This window comes from Euwallacea similis, chromosome 1 (genome assembly GCF_039881205.1).
Source record: "Euwallacea similis isolate ESF13 chromosome 1, ESF131.1, whole genome shotgun sequence".
Classification (NCBI taxonomy): Eukaryota; Metazoa; Arthropoda; class Insecta; order Coleoptera; family Curculionidae; genus Euwallacea; species Euwallacea similis.
In genome coordinates, this window is record NC_089609.1 from 131,455 (window position 1) to 146,828 (window position 15,374).

General features: G+C 38.5%; 3 protein-coding genes across 5 annotated transcripts; 1 reads left to right on the forward strand and 2 right to left on the reverse strand.

The window, feature by feature from the left end:
* The first annotated feature begins 16 nt into the window (after window positions 1-16).
* Window positions 17-8,921, forward strand: LOC136409275 (brefeldin A-inhibited guanine nucleotide-exchange protein 3). Its single transcript, XM_066390689.1, has 27 exons — window positions 17-272; window positions 341-474; window positions 870-989; window positions 1,044-1,224; window positions 1,279-1,435; window positions 1,487-1,693; window positions 1,765-1,989; window positions 2,086-2,316; window positions 2,370-2,592; window positions 2,656-2,949; window positions 3,002-3,185; window positions 3,243-3,535; window positions 3,599-3,740; window positions 3,823-4,045; window positions 4,098-4,359; window positions 4,429-4,603; window positions 4,657-4,850; window positions 4,933-5,263; window positions 5,312-5,626; window positions 5,753-6,018; window positions 6,080-6,720; window positions 6,770-7,141; window positions 7,193-7,292; window positions 7,348-7,582; window positions 7,641-7,833; window positions 7,967-8,123; window positions 8,249-8,921. The coding sequence occupies exons 1-27, from the start codon at window positions 188-190 to the stop codon at window positions 8,462-8,464; spliced, it is 6,156 nt and encodes a 2,051-aa protein (XP_066246786.1). The 5' UTR covers window positions 17-187; the 3' UTR covers window positions 8,465-8,921.
* Window positions 8,922-9,014: 93 nt separating this feature from the next.
* On the reverse strand, window positions 9,015-12,449 carry TBC1D16 (TBC1 domain family member 16). Its single transcript, XM_066390870.1, has 9 exons — window positions 11,935-12,449; window positions 11,311-11,878; window positions 11,099-11,259; window positions 10,611-10,900; window positions 10,359-10,561; window positions 10,161-10,307; window positions 10,009-10,113; window positions 9,777-9,958; window positions 9,015-9,729 (listed from the first exon to the last, which is right to left on the reverse strand). The coding sequence occupies exons 1-9, from the start codon at window positions 12,125-12,127 to the stop codon at window positions 9,530-9,532; spliced, it is 2,049 nt and encodes a 682-aa protein (XP_066246967.1). The 5' UTR covers window positions 12,128-12,449; the 3' UTR covers window positions 9,015-9,529.
* Window positions 12,450-12,665: 216 nt separating this feature from the next.
* LOC136409370 (C-type lectin 37Db-like) lies at window positions 12,666-15,150 on the reverse strand. Of its 3 annotated transcripts, none has more exons than XM_066390835.1 (4): window positions 15,010-15,150; window positions 14,213-14,280; window positions 13,134-13,251; window positions 12,666-12,985 (listed from the first exon to the last, which is right to left on the reverse strand). In XM_066390835.1, exons 1-4 carry the CDS (start codon window positions 15,056-15,058, stop codon window positions 12,681-12,683), a joined length of 540 nt encoding a protein of 179 aa, XP_066246932.1. In that variant the 5' UTR covers window positions 15,059-15,150; the 3' UTR covers window positions 12,666-12,680. The 3 variants fall into 3 exon arrangements, with proteins under 3 accessions (XP_066246932.1, XP_066246924.1, XP_066246941.1); XM_066390827.1 differs by lacking the exon at window positions 14,213-14,280 and adding an exon at window positions 13,306-13,376 and having other exon boundaries at window positions 15,010-15,125; XM_066390844.1 differs by lacking the exons at window positions 12,666-12,985; window positions 13,134-13,251 and adding exons at window positions 13,633-13,910; window positions 14,028-14,145.
* Window positions 15,151-15,374: the final 224 nt, after the last annotated feature.

Below are 15,374 nucleotides of genomic sequence, written 5' to 3' on the forward strand. Positions count from 1 at the left end.
TACGAGGGAAATTCAATACTGACAGTTATAGTGGGGACGTGTTACATTACTACAAAGGGGAACAATGTATATCTCCTTGGTAAAATTGCTAGAGCTGATGTTATCGGTATTTTGCCTCTAAGTATGGAAGTGCATGAATGAGTTTCCATTGATAGTGCTGAAATTTCCTGTAAAAACTTGATTGGAAATGGAGGATTTGTTGTTGAATCTAGTGAAAGAGGCTAGCAGCTCTAAGCTGAGTCACTTGAAACAGAAAGCGCAAGAAGCTCATGGTATGTACGGTTACATGAGTTAATAAATTTAATTTAATCGAACACGAACGTTTTCTTGCCATATGTAGATTTATTGGCATCTCAGAATAATCTGCTAAGAAACCCTTCGTATGAGCTAAGATCAATCTGTTTCGTCCCCCTTAAACTCGCTCTTGAGAGCAAACGGAGCAAATTGGTTGCATTGGCTTTGACCGGCTTGAATGTAAGTTTTCCTACACATCCTTTAAGCGTATTTGTATCATCTTTGCAATTTAAAAACTCTACAATGGCGACAAATGCACTTTACGAATTTAAAATTGATTCGGTCCCAATCACCGAACAAATATTCTCCATGGAAAAGCCCAGCCCGGCCCGAGCGAACCCTATAATGAATTTTTGGAAAACTGTTATCATTATAGAACTCAAATTTCCTTAAAGTGCTGCTCAGGCTAGGTCGCAATTGTCTTTCAGAACAAATCTCCTTTATCATCACTGATTTTAACAGGTAAATCTATTAATACACAGACACGTAGTAGCAGGTAATGTACTATGCGGGAAACACTGTACTAAAACTGGTTTTCGCCGTTTATCCAACGGTTCATAATAAATTAATCACAGAAAATCATTCGTGATGAACGATTCCAAACCGGCACCGAGCCTGAAGACGACTCATTATGGCTTCCAGCTCAACTACTTTTGGCCACCAGCTCTATGCTCTCTCATTGTGAAGATACACAGGTTTTTTTCAATTAGTAACTTTTCCAACTTCGTAACATCATAAACAAATTCTAGGTGCACATTCTCAGAGTGGTTCTAAACTTAGCTTGCACTGCCAGTTGGGCCTTGAATGGCCGCCTAGTGATGCTGTTGCTGAGTCGCTGTGGTGAAGCATACGAACTTGGAACACAACCAGTGAGGGCTGCAGCCCAGGCAGCTGCCAGTCAGACTTTGACCGCTTTTTGCACGTTTTTGGGTAAGATTTGGACCAAGAAGAAAGTCAATGATTGACTGTTTGTCTGCACTGAAGATGAGGAGTGCCAAGAGATCTTACAGCAGCAACAGAAGCACAAAAACTCAGGCAGTAGCGCTGAGATGGTTTATACGAAGACATCAGCGGTTGCATGTTTTAATGAGGCCATTCCAGTTATGCAGTATATTTGCAGCAAGTTAGAGGAAAATAAATTGTACGGTTTCTTCATAAATTGTTATTTTTTCATGTAATTGAAGTGTTTTAGGTTGCCCAAATCAACAGATTCCACAATATTTTTCTTAGAATGTCTTTTGACATTGGTCAATACTCTTCCCCATACAGTGCACTCTAACATCCACTTCACCACATTTTTGTGGCAAAGATTTTGCCCAGCTTTGTTGGCTTTATTGGGTTCACCAGGGGATCCTAGCGGGCAGAGCCTCACCAATAGTCAGGCCAAAATAGTCTATAGGTAAGATTATTCAATTCCTGTTAATTCTCAGATCTTCATTTCCGATCTCTTTCTCTTGCCGCATTGCTTAGCATTGGCATCCAAGTGGTGCGCCTTGTAGGTAGAGAGCGCGCTTTGCGTCCAGTACTGGAAGCCCTTTTTCATCGCATGCTGTTACTGCCCAATCCTGGCAAAAGACTGGAACCATTGAGAGCGGCTAGAGAACTTTTGAGGTCTCCTGGAAGATTGGCAGACCTTCTCCTGCTTAGCGGACCTATACACCGACACGCTGGAGATGATATGGCCATTATAAGGCTGTAAGGAGTGTGTCTCTTCACTACTTCCAATATTTTGATTTAAAATTATTAACATCGAGATAAAACTTTAAGATCATCATTCAATAATTCTCTTAGGATTATGGACTCTATTGAAGAATGCTCCCAATGCAATGACCATGGCGTTGTACTGGCCAGCGTAGAGTGTGTGGGAGCTTTATTGGGTTCCTTGGAAGCCCTTTGTAGGGGCGAAGGTTTAAACCAAGACGCCGCAGATCTTACAAATAGCCGTTACACCCTTTTGGAACATGCTGACTATACTGGCCCGTTAACTTATCAGTCTTTGGCTAGATTACCCAAACCTTATAGGTACGCTTTAAGTACTAAATCCTTTTTTCGACTTTCGTGTTGGGTCATATTAGAGATGTGGTGGCAAATTTGAGATTCCAAAGCGATTCATCGGACAGCAGCGGGATTGAAGGGAACAATAGAGACGTTGAGGGCGAAGAGTCGGATTGTTCAGGTGCAACTGAGGGGCCTGAAGAAGACGGTAGCCGGTCTGACGACAGTATTATGGATGATGAGAGCTTCCTAACAAATCAGCAGCTGCAGAAGCTCTACAAGCTCCCAAAATCTCTTAATTTGGTTAGTTGCCTTATTCTTCCCACCCTTTATTCGACTGAATATTTTTATTGACTGAGTCTTTAGGGCCGTTCTGGCTTAGAAGAGTGCAATACAGACATTGAGAGACATAACTCCAGGCACTTTGTGAAAACTTTGCAGAACATTCTTTTACCCAATTTGCTTTCGCTACGGTCTTCCATTCAAGTGGACGAAGTCCTCCAAGAATTTGCCTCCAAATGCTGCCAGCACAATTCAGCACAAAGTTACGAAATTTCCACTATAATGAATGCAGATGGCGTCTATTTGGCGACTTATTCTGCCCTTTTGCTCGATTTGAAGCTGATTCAAGCAGGACACTATGAGGAAGTTAAGAAGGAAGTGGGTATGTTTCGAAGGGATTCAGAAGAGTTAATAATTTTCTTGGTCATAGGTGGCAGTGCCTATTACCGAAGTTCAATTTGTGGAAGAAATTCATGGTAGTGGAGTATTAGTTTACGTGTCAGCCACTTGGTTATGCGAGTTGTACCAAAACGTCCTGGCAAAATCTCTGCTTTTAAGCGCAGGATATGACCCTAAAAGTCGTCAACAGCCCGCCATTATCAACTTACTAACTGGTATTCTTTCATCATATTCGAAAAAAAATATTCATTAACAATAATTAATCTTTGCAGACGTGGGAGGGCTGTCCCCTTCCCAGCTCCTCACCGATTGGCAAAAGCTCCAAAAAGTCCAAGGGACTCCAGAGACGAGTCCTGAAGTGGAAGCAGGAATTAAACTGTCCCGAAGGGTGTTGACTTGTTGTTGGTCTTCAGTGGTGTCTGTCTTAGGAATGCCCTTAAGGGAAACGCCTCATATCACAGGTACTTCGGCGTTGAGTAGACTCGTAGCTAGAAGGGCGAGGCAGAAACATAGGCAGAAGATGAGGGATGATATTATTACTGCTAGTTTGGAGGGGTTGCACAAGGTAGATGGTTGCCTTTTAATACATATAATAGTTCAGAAAATGTGCATTCTTTCTTTGTTTCAGGCGGCAAGTCTAAGTAACACTTTAAAATTGCAAGCAAGGAGCAGTAGCATCTTGGCGTTATTATCCACTTCAGCATGCAAAACTCATTCTTCGAAGTTATTGGCGTCACATGCTTTATCATTGGATGTTCTTTTGTCAAAAGGTAAATCATACTTTTACTTTCGGAAATTTCTCTCAATACCCACAATTCATCCAGAAGAGGTTGATATTTTTGCCGTTTCAAGGACTGGAATTAGGCTGCTACAGCTCCGCCTGCTGGCCACATGTCTTCAGCTCTTGTGTAGCTGTAGCTAGCCTGGAGCACTCGCTTTTCAGCAAAACTGGTTCCACTCAACTATTGATGGTAGCTCAGAATACACAAAATAACATCATAACGTCAACTGCAAAATCAGGCTCTCAAGCGGATTCTTTGACTATCAATATCACAAACAGCGATGAAGAAACTTGGTTAGACCCAAAAGACCACGTTAACTTATAACACTGAACTATTATTTCTTAGTGTGGATGTCTATAGCTTCCTACACAGCGCATACACCCATGACCAAAATGGAGGTAACGAGACGACAATAGCAGACATAGTGGAAAAGAGTGGAGCTAATAACACGCAAGGTCAAGGAATTTTGAGAGGCGTTTATGCAGCTAAAGTGTGCTGTGCATTATCTCAGAAAGCAGATGAATTATTCCACTGTGCAGCTTTGAGGCTTTCTTTGCCTGGATTGTGCAGTTTTTTGGGAGAATTGTGTAAGGCTTCACAAGCTCAGGTAATAATTGTTTAGCATAAGAAAATGTAGTAAAAAATCTGTGGAAAACAATGATGACTTTATCTGTAGCTTTTCACAAAATATGAAGAATCTTCTAACATCACAAAAAAATGGTGGAAACGTGAATTGGAAAGCCAGCAGAGACCTCCGCCCACCCTGTTGCTGCACAGAATAGGGGAAGTTACCCTGAAATGCATTAAATCTGGAAGGCCTTTGATCCATATCATGAAAGTCTGGGCTATAGGTTATCTTCTCAATCGCCTATATGAATTACTTGCAATCTTTGATTACTTGCAGTGGGACCTCACTTTATGCAAGCAGCGTGCCATAAAGATCGTATAGTGTCAAAGAAAGCAGTTACGTGCATTCATGATGCAGTCACAGCCCTTTTAAACGAGCAAGCTGAATTGCCTCACTTCCACTTCAATGAATCTCTTATAAAACCCTTTGAGAACTTATTATGCTTGGAGCTATGCGATTTAGATGTTCAGGTGAGATTTGTTTCAGATCAGTTCGGTTTATCCGAATCGACCTGAATGTTCTAGTGTGACTTGTTAAATCATGTTTTTTCAGGACCAAATTGTGGCATGTTTATGTGAGTTTGTAGAAGCCAACAGAACTGAGATTTGCTCTGGATGGAGGCCTCTTTTTGGAACTTTACGCGTAGCCAATTCGAAGAACAATTCCTCTGCCATTTTAGATGTTTTCAGGATTTTCTTGTCTACTGACAATACTCTGGTATTTTCCAACGCAGCTCTGGATTATATCATGTGCTTACTATCACATATAAAAAGTGAGGAAAGTTCGGGAAATACTTCATTACCAGCCACACCCAGCAGCCTCAGTAAGAAACCCATTACCTTCTTCGAAAAAGAGATTGAGTTTCCAACGAAACTTCTAGGAGGTACGTAGCACCTCTGAAAGTGCTCTAAATTAATTCAATTTACTTAAGGAACGGTAGATTTGTGCCTGGAATCTTTGAAGCTGCTACAGAATAGTGCAGAAATCTTGGCAATGATGTATAACATGCCCAAATGTCCAAATTTTAATTTGTCTCATCGGGTTAACATTGATACTGAGCCACAATTGGTCGAACCCACAATGAACGATTTAGAGATAGTCAGTTTCAGTCAAATTAACAACGATCACGTGGATTATGGGATATTAAATATCCAGGTCGATTTCAAGGAGTGTCAAAAGAGCAAGATAACTTTGAGTGACTTGGATACACAGAGTGGAGCATTGAAAGTTTATTATATACTTATAGGTACGTCAAGAAATTTATATATTTAAGGGCATTAACAGTCGGGGAATTATGTCAAAAAGACTTATCAAAATATCCACAAACAAACGTAGTTTTGATGTTATTCACTGAGAAAGTTTTCCTCCTCAGATGGATTGTCCTCCGCCATAATTTTGTCCCTGCCCAAGAACCAGCCCTATGTCATCGAGAGCCTTTTCAAACTCCTAAGAGATGTCATTACAAGTCCTGGAGTAAATTTTGGATTTTGCTGTATCAATCACATTCTGCTCCCTATGGTCCAAAATTGGCTAAGACAAAACTCAAAATCTCCGAAACCTTCAGAGGTGTGGCAGAACTTTAAGCACTGTTGCGGATTGGCCAGCGAGTTAGTTGTTGATTATTTACATCATGTGCAGGTTGTAATGAATAATAACTAATTATTTCAGTTTTATTTCTAATTTCTTAATATTGTTCCAGGGTGAGAGTAACAGGAAAGAAAGTCCTGCAGCAACATTAGCCTTGAAGCAGCTTTTGATTATCTTGATTGAATGCATAGCTCAGCCTCAGGAAAATGTTGCCAGATTGGGCACTTCCTGTCTGCGTCACTTAATGCTTAATGTGGGCAGATTGCTGAGTGAAACCCAATGGACGGTACTAGTGACAGCTCTGCATAGAGCCTGCTATATCAGCCTTTGCCCCCTCTATCAGCTTACTCTAGCCTTCAAAGAGAACTCTGACAGTTTTTATGGAGATGTGGCTACAGTTAAGGTAGCTGCTAGGAAAGATAGCACTACAGCTGATAGTGAACGACTTTACGAGCTCGCACAACAAGTGTTTCTAATGGCTTTCCAAAGAAATTGCGGCAAATGCTCTGGAAAGACTTGTGAATGCGAGAAGAGCGTTGCAGTTGATGACAGAAGCTACGTCTTCTTGTTATATCCATTCAACAGCAGCATGTTGCTCAATCCGGAAATGTACACCATTAGAGTTCCATTCAGGAATTTGGTAGTGGGGATTTTGGCCCATCAAATGCTAATTCAGACCATTTCTAGTGCCCTACTGCAAAACCTTAAACATGTCACTCCAATTTTGAATATTCTGCAAATTACGTCTTGCAGGTTTGTTTATCATTAATGAGGTATAGTAAATAATGCAACAATTTTGTAGTTTAAGAGGTATTTTGCCAAAAATCAATGCCCAGCACGTGTACATGCTTCTAAAATGTTTAGAGTTGTCTAACTCCAAAGCTAAAGAGTTTGACATGAGGCCAGGTTTGAAGTTTTTGACTCAGAAAGTTGGGAATTTGTGCAAATCTGCAAATTTGTATACACAAGCCAATACATCTGAGGTGGTACAAATAATAGTGTTGATTGAACTGTGTTTGGATGGCATTCAGAGATATGCCATTGAGCCCAAAACCATGAAAGATATCTTAGCAAAGGAGGAAAGTGAGGAAGAGGATTGTGTTCATGGAGGTGATAAGGGGGAGTTGGAGTTTTTGGAGAGTTTTTTGAGAAAACTGCATCATAAATGGGAAAGGTTGGTTTATATTGGTAGAAAAATGTAAATAAAAACAATTGTTTTTAATAGGTTGTGCGAGTCTTACATTAATTTGACTATAATTATTCCTGAAGAAACTAATGAAGAAGTTGAGGAGGATTCAATCAAAGATGATATAATAGAAACTCAGGTAAATGAAGTAAAACCTTTAGATCTTCTGCCTACACTTCCAATATGTTTTGAAGGTTTTCAAGTTGGCAGAATTTAAGCAGCAATATGAGAACGACAACGTCAGCACCATTAGCACAGATTCAGAAAGTTATTTGGAAAAAGAGGCTCTTCCTAATGTGAAAGAGGAGGACAAAATCGAGGACGTTAACGACGAAGTGTTTTTGAAAAACGAAGGCTCAATTAAATCCTCACTATCACCAGAGATGAGGCAAAAGAGCAAGAACAATGGCAAAAATAAAGTAGAAAATGGTGAGTCGGTAAAGTTTCTATTTTGTTATCGAATAATACATAATAACAAAATTTACAGGTTATTCGACGGATGACGAAACCAATGAACTGGCAGCTAAAAGATATGAGGTGGCATATGAGAAATACAAAGTAGAGCTGAATTCTATCAAATATGACAGGAATACCTTGTTGCAAATGAGAGAATCCACCATATCCAGTGATAACATAATTTTGAGTTGCACAAGGCCTGGAGATCTAACAAAATCAGCAAGGCAGGAAGTTTTTGAGTTCAGAATAGTTTGATTTCCAAATTACCTTCCATCTCTATCTCCCGTTTTTTTATTTTTCATCCACTTCTCCGTAAACTTTTCATGACCAAATTTTACCTAAATTTTCCTCCTCTAGTTGTCAATTGTGGACTGAAGATGGCAGAATCAATGGCAATAGAAGGATAATGGTTGCCACCAGCCCAAAACTAAACCCCTTCATGCCCAGTACCATCCCTCCTCCGCAGCCCATTCCTCCAGAGATTCAGCAGCAAAGAGCTTTGAGTATCTGTAAGGTAAGTTTTAAATAAATCTTGTCCCATTTCTGTCTTTTTCTTTTAGTAATAAATTAGCTAGTTGTTTTAATGTTGTTTTTGTGTTCCTGCTTTTGCCTCATTATTTTGAAGAATGTTCATTTTAGGACGCCGAAGCTTATAAAACAACGAAAATCGAAACCATGGAAGCCTGTTTGGAGCTACTGTGTAGTTTGTCTTCGGACAAGCTCTCACCTCTAGCTGCCATTTTGAAACAGGGAGCCGTGATGTTAATCGGAGCACAAGAAGATAAGATTAAAAAGACTGCAGAATTGTTGCTTCAGAGGATGAATATTTCCTATGTAGATCATGATAATTATTAAGAAATTTATTACCAGCGAAACTTACATGTAACTTTCAGCTTTATGACTATGGTAACTAAAATATATAAAAAGAGCTAAAATTCCTGAAATCACTTATGCAGCACCTAACTGACAAAGGTGCAAACAGTCTTTTGTTTCATATATCAGGCAACAGTTATATGGAATTCATGTCGCCTGTCAGGCTGTCAGATGGGGTACGAAGTTGTCAAACTTTAATACAATTATAAAAAAATCATTATTTTGTGATAAATAACATGTGATGATAAGTATTCGAGACATGATTATGACTGGTTGTGAAATATCCCCATTTGACGGACCCTTTACTATTGACTCCTTTAATACTAACACGTGACAAGTATCTACTAATTTTAGGTCGGTATGGTAAATGCAAACAATGAATGTATGTTTTTAAGAAATACAGGTGTCAGTTTTATTGGAAAGTTATGTTTACGTTTGTTCGGTACGAAGTATAAAAACTTAGGGTTTTCAGTCTTGAAGAAGAACGGAATGTTAAGAAAAAAACACTTGTAAGTAAATACAGTTTTTTTATTTTCTTTCACTAAGCTGTTGTAAGAAAACAGGCAGAGCAATAACAATAATGATGATATGTGCAGCAATATAAAGTTATTTTAGGTACAAGAAACATGCAACTAAAGACAAAGTTAACCAATTTGTGTAAAAATAATATTATTTCTTGTCGTTTACTTTGTTCAAATCGTCCACCTAATGAATTCAATACGTACGTGTATTCGTATACCAAATCAACACGATTGTGTTTATTCAATATATCTGCAGAGTACACCACAAAGATGAAAGCGATATTCGTACACAAGTTTTCAATCTGGAAATTATCATATACATACCTATTTATTGTATTTATTTACAACTTTTCTGATATTTTGCCTACAGTAATTCAAACCAATGGGCTCTAACATATTTTTAGAAATCTAAGGAAACCACAGACTGGGACATTTTCCCATAAACCGGGGTACAGTGTACATTTTAGCTATATGTAAATTGAAACAGATCTTTGATAGGTACTTGGTGAGTAGCAAATTTAGAATTTTAGCTGCTGTTCACGAAAGTGTTGCCACATGGTCCATTGCAGCTGCAAAAAATCCTGGGACTGTGAGAACTGTCCCAAATGCCTGGACCACATCTTGTGCACAAACCATTTAAACTGCAAGGAATTTCTCTCATTTGCCTAAATTGATGTAGAAGGCCTCTTGCTTTTCTGGCTATTAGAAGTCCATCCATATACATTGCTAAAAAAAGAAGACGTTTTTTTGGTTTTTTATGGTTTGGCACCCACCTAAAGAACTGAAATGCAAGAGCATTTCATCTGCCCTAAGATCCTGCGCTATCACATCGTCAGCATACACAGAAATTATTGAGAGGCACAGGAACAAGTGAAAATAGTCGGTCAGATAATTGGCCCAGCAACTTTCCCACATCCTTAAGGCCACTGCTTCGGTGAATTCCCTTTTGAAACATCTGTAATCACAGGTTCCATTACCAAATTATTTGTTAGCCATTTTACATACAACAAAATCCATCTGTGACAAAACAGGAGCTCCATTGCGTCTTTGTGATTCTCCAGGTGGGCATAAAACTTGGGAACCATTAGTCTAACTAATTCCCTTAAATACCTGTAAAGCCATTTTTTCAACACGCTTTGCAGTGTTGATATAATTACCTAAGCGATCTATCCATATCTCTATCAGTCGGCGTAGCTACAAATACAGCTCGTTGCATCAAACCTACAAAACACCAAAAAGCAGCTACTTCGTCTTTTAGCTCGCAAAGCACTGGTGATAGAAGATCGCTCATCCCTTGTGTATATCTGAAAATGTAGTAGAGTTAAATCGAACTCTATGGTGAAGCAGAAACCTACCCTAATCCTGGATTGAATATTGCATAGTTGAGCAGAATGTTCTTCATTATTATTAAATTTGGGTTATTGTCTCCTGCAAAAAAGGGATTTCCCCTATCAGTCCTGACCACGTCTTTTTCCACAACACTCTGGATTTTTCTCCGGAATTGATTCAGTTTATTTTCGTTTAAATCCAGCCTCCTTCTGGTGATTTCCTCATATTCCTTTAAATCAAACAATTATCAAGAAACCTATTCTAGAAATCCAAATTACCTGTCTTCTAATTTCAGCAATTTGCAACCTCTCCTCGAAAGTGCTTTGATACGGATAAACATGTAGCAAAAAAGGCCACACCTCCTTCCTAATATCCCTATCCATCCCTGAAAAGAACACGTGTTTTCTCAACGCCAAATCATCGTCAAGTTGGCCGGTCTCGCCGAATAAACTCCTAAAGATTTCTTCTGTTAGTTTAGGGACTTGCCCTTCCTCAGGGTGCAGTTCTATTTCAGATACTTCGGGGCGGCACACCATAAAGTGTCTAAAGGGAAGGTTTTCGTCTCCTCCTTAAAATAGATCAAAGTATGCATTAGGAAGTGAGATGGCAATAAGTTATTTTCGTTTAACAAGGTGAAAATGTAAATTTACTGTCGCAGCGGTATTCAAAGCCGAAACGAAGACGGGTCCGAGGCATTACCATACTTTCAGCAAAATAAAGGCATTTTAAATTATTTCATTAATACTTTATGTGTACATATACCTACCTTTAGCTGATTTAATATTGTGGAGCAACGAATGCCACTGATGCAAAACTTGAGCCAAATGATCCAAGCCGCCATGATGGAAATGCAAGATTTTATACTGAGACTCTCTAGAAGCCACGACTAGCTGCCCACAAGTGCAACTATTGTCACTAAAGAACAACCTAAAAAATAATTATCAAAAAGATTCAAATTAAATCAACTGTTGCACATGCCTCAAAGACCTCATTTGACTGAGATCAACACTAAACCTCCTACATTTATGCAGTTTTTTTGCTGCCAAGATTGGAGAACTGTTGACACTCTCTGGAAAAGTAAGATTGTGCTTTTGCATCAAGTACTCGGGGGTGGTTATCCAGTTAAACTGACTATCAGTTGAGGTTACACTGGCACTTCTAGAAAACTCAAATTGCTCCAAGGGGTCTTTGATACTGTCAGGAGTCTGAATTATCTCGATTTCCGGATTGGAGATGTCCACGTTGATGTTGATGACTGAGTTAATCTTATCGCTTTCTTCTGAACTGATTGATTCAGAAGTCTCAGTTTTGTCTTCGAAATTGAGGAAAGGGTTGGTGCTTTTGAGCTCAATGCTAATGGGTCTCGAGTAGGTAGTGTTGGTGAATGAGTCATTTGAAGCCAGACTTTCCATGCTGATTTGCTTTTTGTACAAGGTTGTGGAGCATTTGGAGAGGTCGCTATTGGGAATCCAGGTCAGGAAAAGTGTATGTCGTTTGACCTCATTATATTGGTCTATGAAAACTTTAGTGGTCACTGTCAGGTATCCTATCACAAGAAAGAATTTTTTTTCGCTTTCATTTGGTGGTGTGTGAGGTAGATACCTGGATTGTGGAGGATGTCATTATCATGTCTGACCATTGCGGGAGGATGTACGCAGACGTTGTTCTTGCAGAAGAGAACTTCATTGTTTTCACAATTTAACGACTTTTTGATTTCTTCTTCGCAGCCTAAGATGAAAGTGGAAGCGCGACGGAATATGTCCGTTAAAGGCATGTCTAAACAAAATTTGGTCATAAGATTTTATGGCACAATAACTGACTTACCCTGAATCGTGCTGTTTTCGCACTAGACCCGAATTTAAACAGCAATTTCCTGCAAAGCCTAATAAGCCCCAAGAACGCTTAACATAATTGTTTATGCATTCTGCACACAAGGCTAAATTTTATCACAAAACTAGTTCAGCCATATGTCGAGGCAGCCGCTTTTCGCCATATTCCTTGGCCCTCCTACAGTCTCGATTTTCTACTAAAATATTGATTTTCTTGCTTAAATGTCACATTTATATGCCATGTGGCACCCTGCGGTGGTATTTCAGGAATGACTGGATTCTTAACTTTTGGTATACGTCAGAGGTCCGTTTTATTAATATTTCCATTTCGGTTCATTATCTGAAACTCTTGCAATAGTTGATATTATCCCGAAATTAACTACATACATATTTTAAAAGAGAAAGACAGACATCTACATGTCTATGTACAAAACTAGCCATATCAGCAGTAATTTAGGTCTCAGTAATTGAAGATTTATGAATCCAAAAAAAGAAACCAGAAGGGATCAAAATTCAACTCTATTTTGTATTGACATCGATATTCGAGTTGGTCAATGAACGTTTTTTAATCCTATTACACGTATACGGCTCTTCGCAAATATACAGCAATTTTATTCCGCAGGACAAATCATTCCATCCGTGATGCCTTCTGGAATCATTGTAAACTCCATATTGTATGCAATTTTCGCCCATGTAGTTGTTATCAGCAACTTTCTTGTTGTCCGGTTGATCTAACAGCCAATTGGTGTAGTGCACAGGAGAGCCCGTGGAGGCCCAGTAGAAGATACCATTGCCTATGTTAGTTCCAGAAAGCCAATATCCATCTAAGAAGAGAAATTCGGTCATTTTATATGTTGGTGATTACTCTAAGTGATAACTTTATTAATTTTCGATTTGTCTTTGGTAAATAACCTTATTGCAAGGTTCCGCCCAGCGTCACTACCGAGCCTTTTCCGGCCGTTTTGTACCTACCGTTGTATTTGTGATGTTTCAAGAACGTTTCCAAATCATTTTCCTCTTTCTCTGTGCTAATAGTAACTAATTCCATCCCAGCACTTCTGCAGTTTATCAGTGCTTGAAACCACGTTTGCTGCAATAATCATCAGGAAATGCATTGAAATAAGAACTTTCTATACCTACTTACAAAGTCTGTGGAAACATGGTATTTTAGGTTCCAAGCCGTTTTCGTATTGTATCCGTTGCAAGAAAGGAAAACTGAAAAATGTAAAAGAATACGTTTTGCTTTTTATTCCATAAGGCCTTCCAGTGTAGTTAGAGAATTATTCTTGGTATAATAAAAACATGGAGCTACAAAATTAGGTACACCAATAGGCCTTCGATTCATAGTCATTGGACTATTGTGAATCCAGGATGACAAATCATACAAGGATTGCATTCGTCGAGTTCCACGTGGTTGGTTCAGGTTAATCATAAGTTTAATTAGTTTATTAGTAAAATTAAAACTCATCGTTATTAATGAATGCTATTTAATCTCGTTACATTTATCTGGTTCTTCGCAAATATATAGGAGTTTTGAACCGCATGACAAGTCATTCCAACCATTGTTCAGCTTTCTGGAATCATTGTAAAGTCCAAATTGGATGCAGTGCTCGCCCACATTGTAACCATCGGTGATTTGTCGGTTATCCGGTTGGTCTATCAGCCATTTTGCATAATTAACAGGGGAACCTGTGGAGGCCCAATAGAAAACGCCATTGCCTAAATTGGTTCCAGAGAGCCAGTATCCTTCTAAGAAGTAAAAAAATTATTTCAATTTTTGAAATTTTTAATAATGTCAAAAAATGGATGTTTCAGATAAAAAACGGTAAGTAACAAAAATTTTCATTTTACCCATGTTGTACTTACGAGTGTATTTGTATTGTTGTAAGAATGTCTCTAAGTCTTTCTCTTCCTTTTCATTGATAACACTAGCCAGCTCCATTCCAACACTTCTGCAGTTTATCAGTGCTTGAAACCATGTTTGCTGGAACAGTAAATCATGAATAAACATGTACATCGAAATAGGAAGAATAGTGCACTTCTTTACTTACAAAGTCTGTGGAAACATGATATTTTATGTTCAGAGGTTTCGGATTGTCTGCATTGCAAGATAGGTAAACTGAAAAAGGTCAAAAGTTTGATTTACATTTGAAAACCGTTTTTCTCCAACTGTAACGATAACTGAAATATTTCACGTTAACACTGGCAATGTCGCAGCACTTATTCGTTTAAGGTTTTCTCTACCGGTTATATTGAAGTGACGTCATATTTGATCCTATGAAAAGATATGTGGCATTGCCAAAATGTGAAATTATTCTTTAAACTAATGAATTAAAATCCTATGCAATTTAAAGTTGATGAATGGAAACTAACAACGTTTTGTGCTGAAGGTGGGAGCTTCAAAGGCCTTTTAACATGTTAGGGATAGTATCATTCTGACAGGAGTTACGAAATTTGGATGTAAAATTACTTCAAAAACTCCTCTGAAACGAAGAAACTAAAAATAGAAATAAAAATATAGCCAAGTTTACATAATATGTATTCACCAATTGTCAAGAAAATTACCGTTCTATTTCAACAATGTTTAGTATGTTTACGCTTAGGTGTGAATACCCATCGAGAAATTGGCACGAAATCGCACTGAAATCAAAGACTAATTGTAAAAGAAAAACCAGTAAAAATTAAGCGAGGTCTACATCCATCTACTAATTGCTAAGGAAATCTCAAACCAGAGTCTTAAATTTTGAATGGCCACAACAAGAAACTTTTTTTGGAAATCCGTTATGCTAAATTTATTTGAAACCTTAATCAAACCACAACGGAATTTGTTTCGATTAAACATACCCACCTACTGCCAAGGTAATCAACGAGATTCCAACGGAAGTCATGATCATCATACCAAAATAAGTACACACTAACCGATTCAAGTTAGAAACAGTATACAGAAAGTTTGTAACTCAGTTGTCACAGCACAAAGCAAACAAAATATAGTGGTTTGTTGTCAAAGATAAATAGCGACTTAATGGACAACTACTTAGAATGCAGTAGAATGTATCACAGGAATTCGCATTATCTGCGTGTGTTGTTGGTTCTGGTTAAGTCGGATTTTCCCACCTCCACAAGACACGACATCAACAAAAGTTCAGAAAGCGTCTGTTTATAATAAACGTTAATTAAACAAACACAGTGCCGGGAATTGTTCGGTTAAATAGT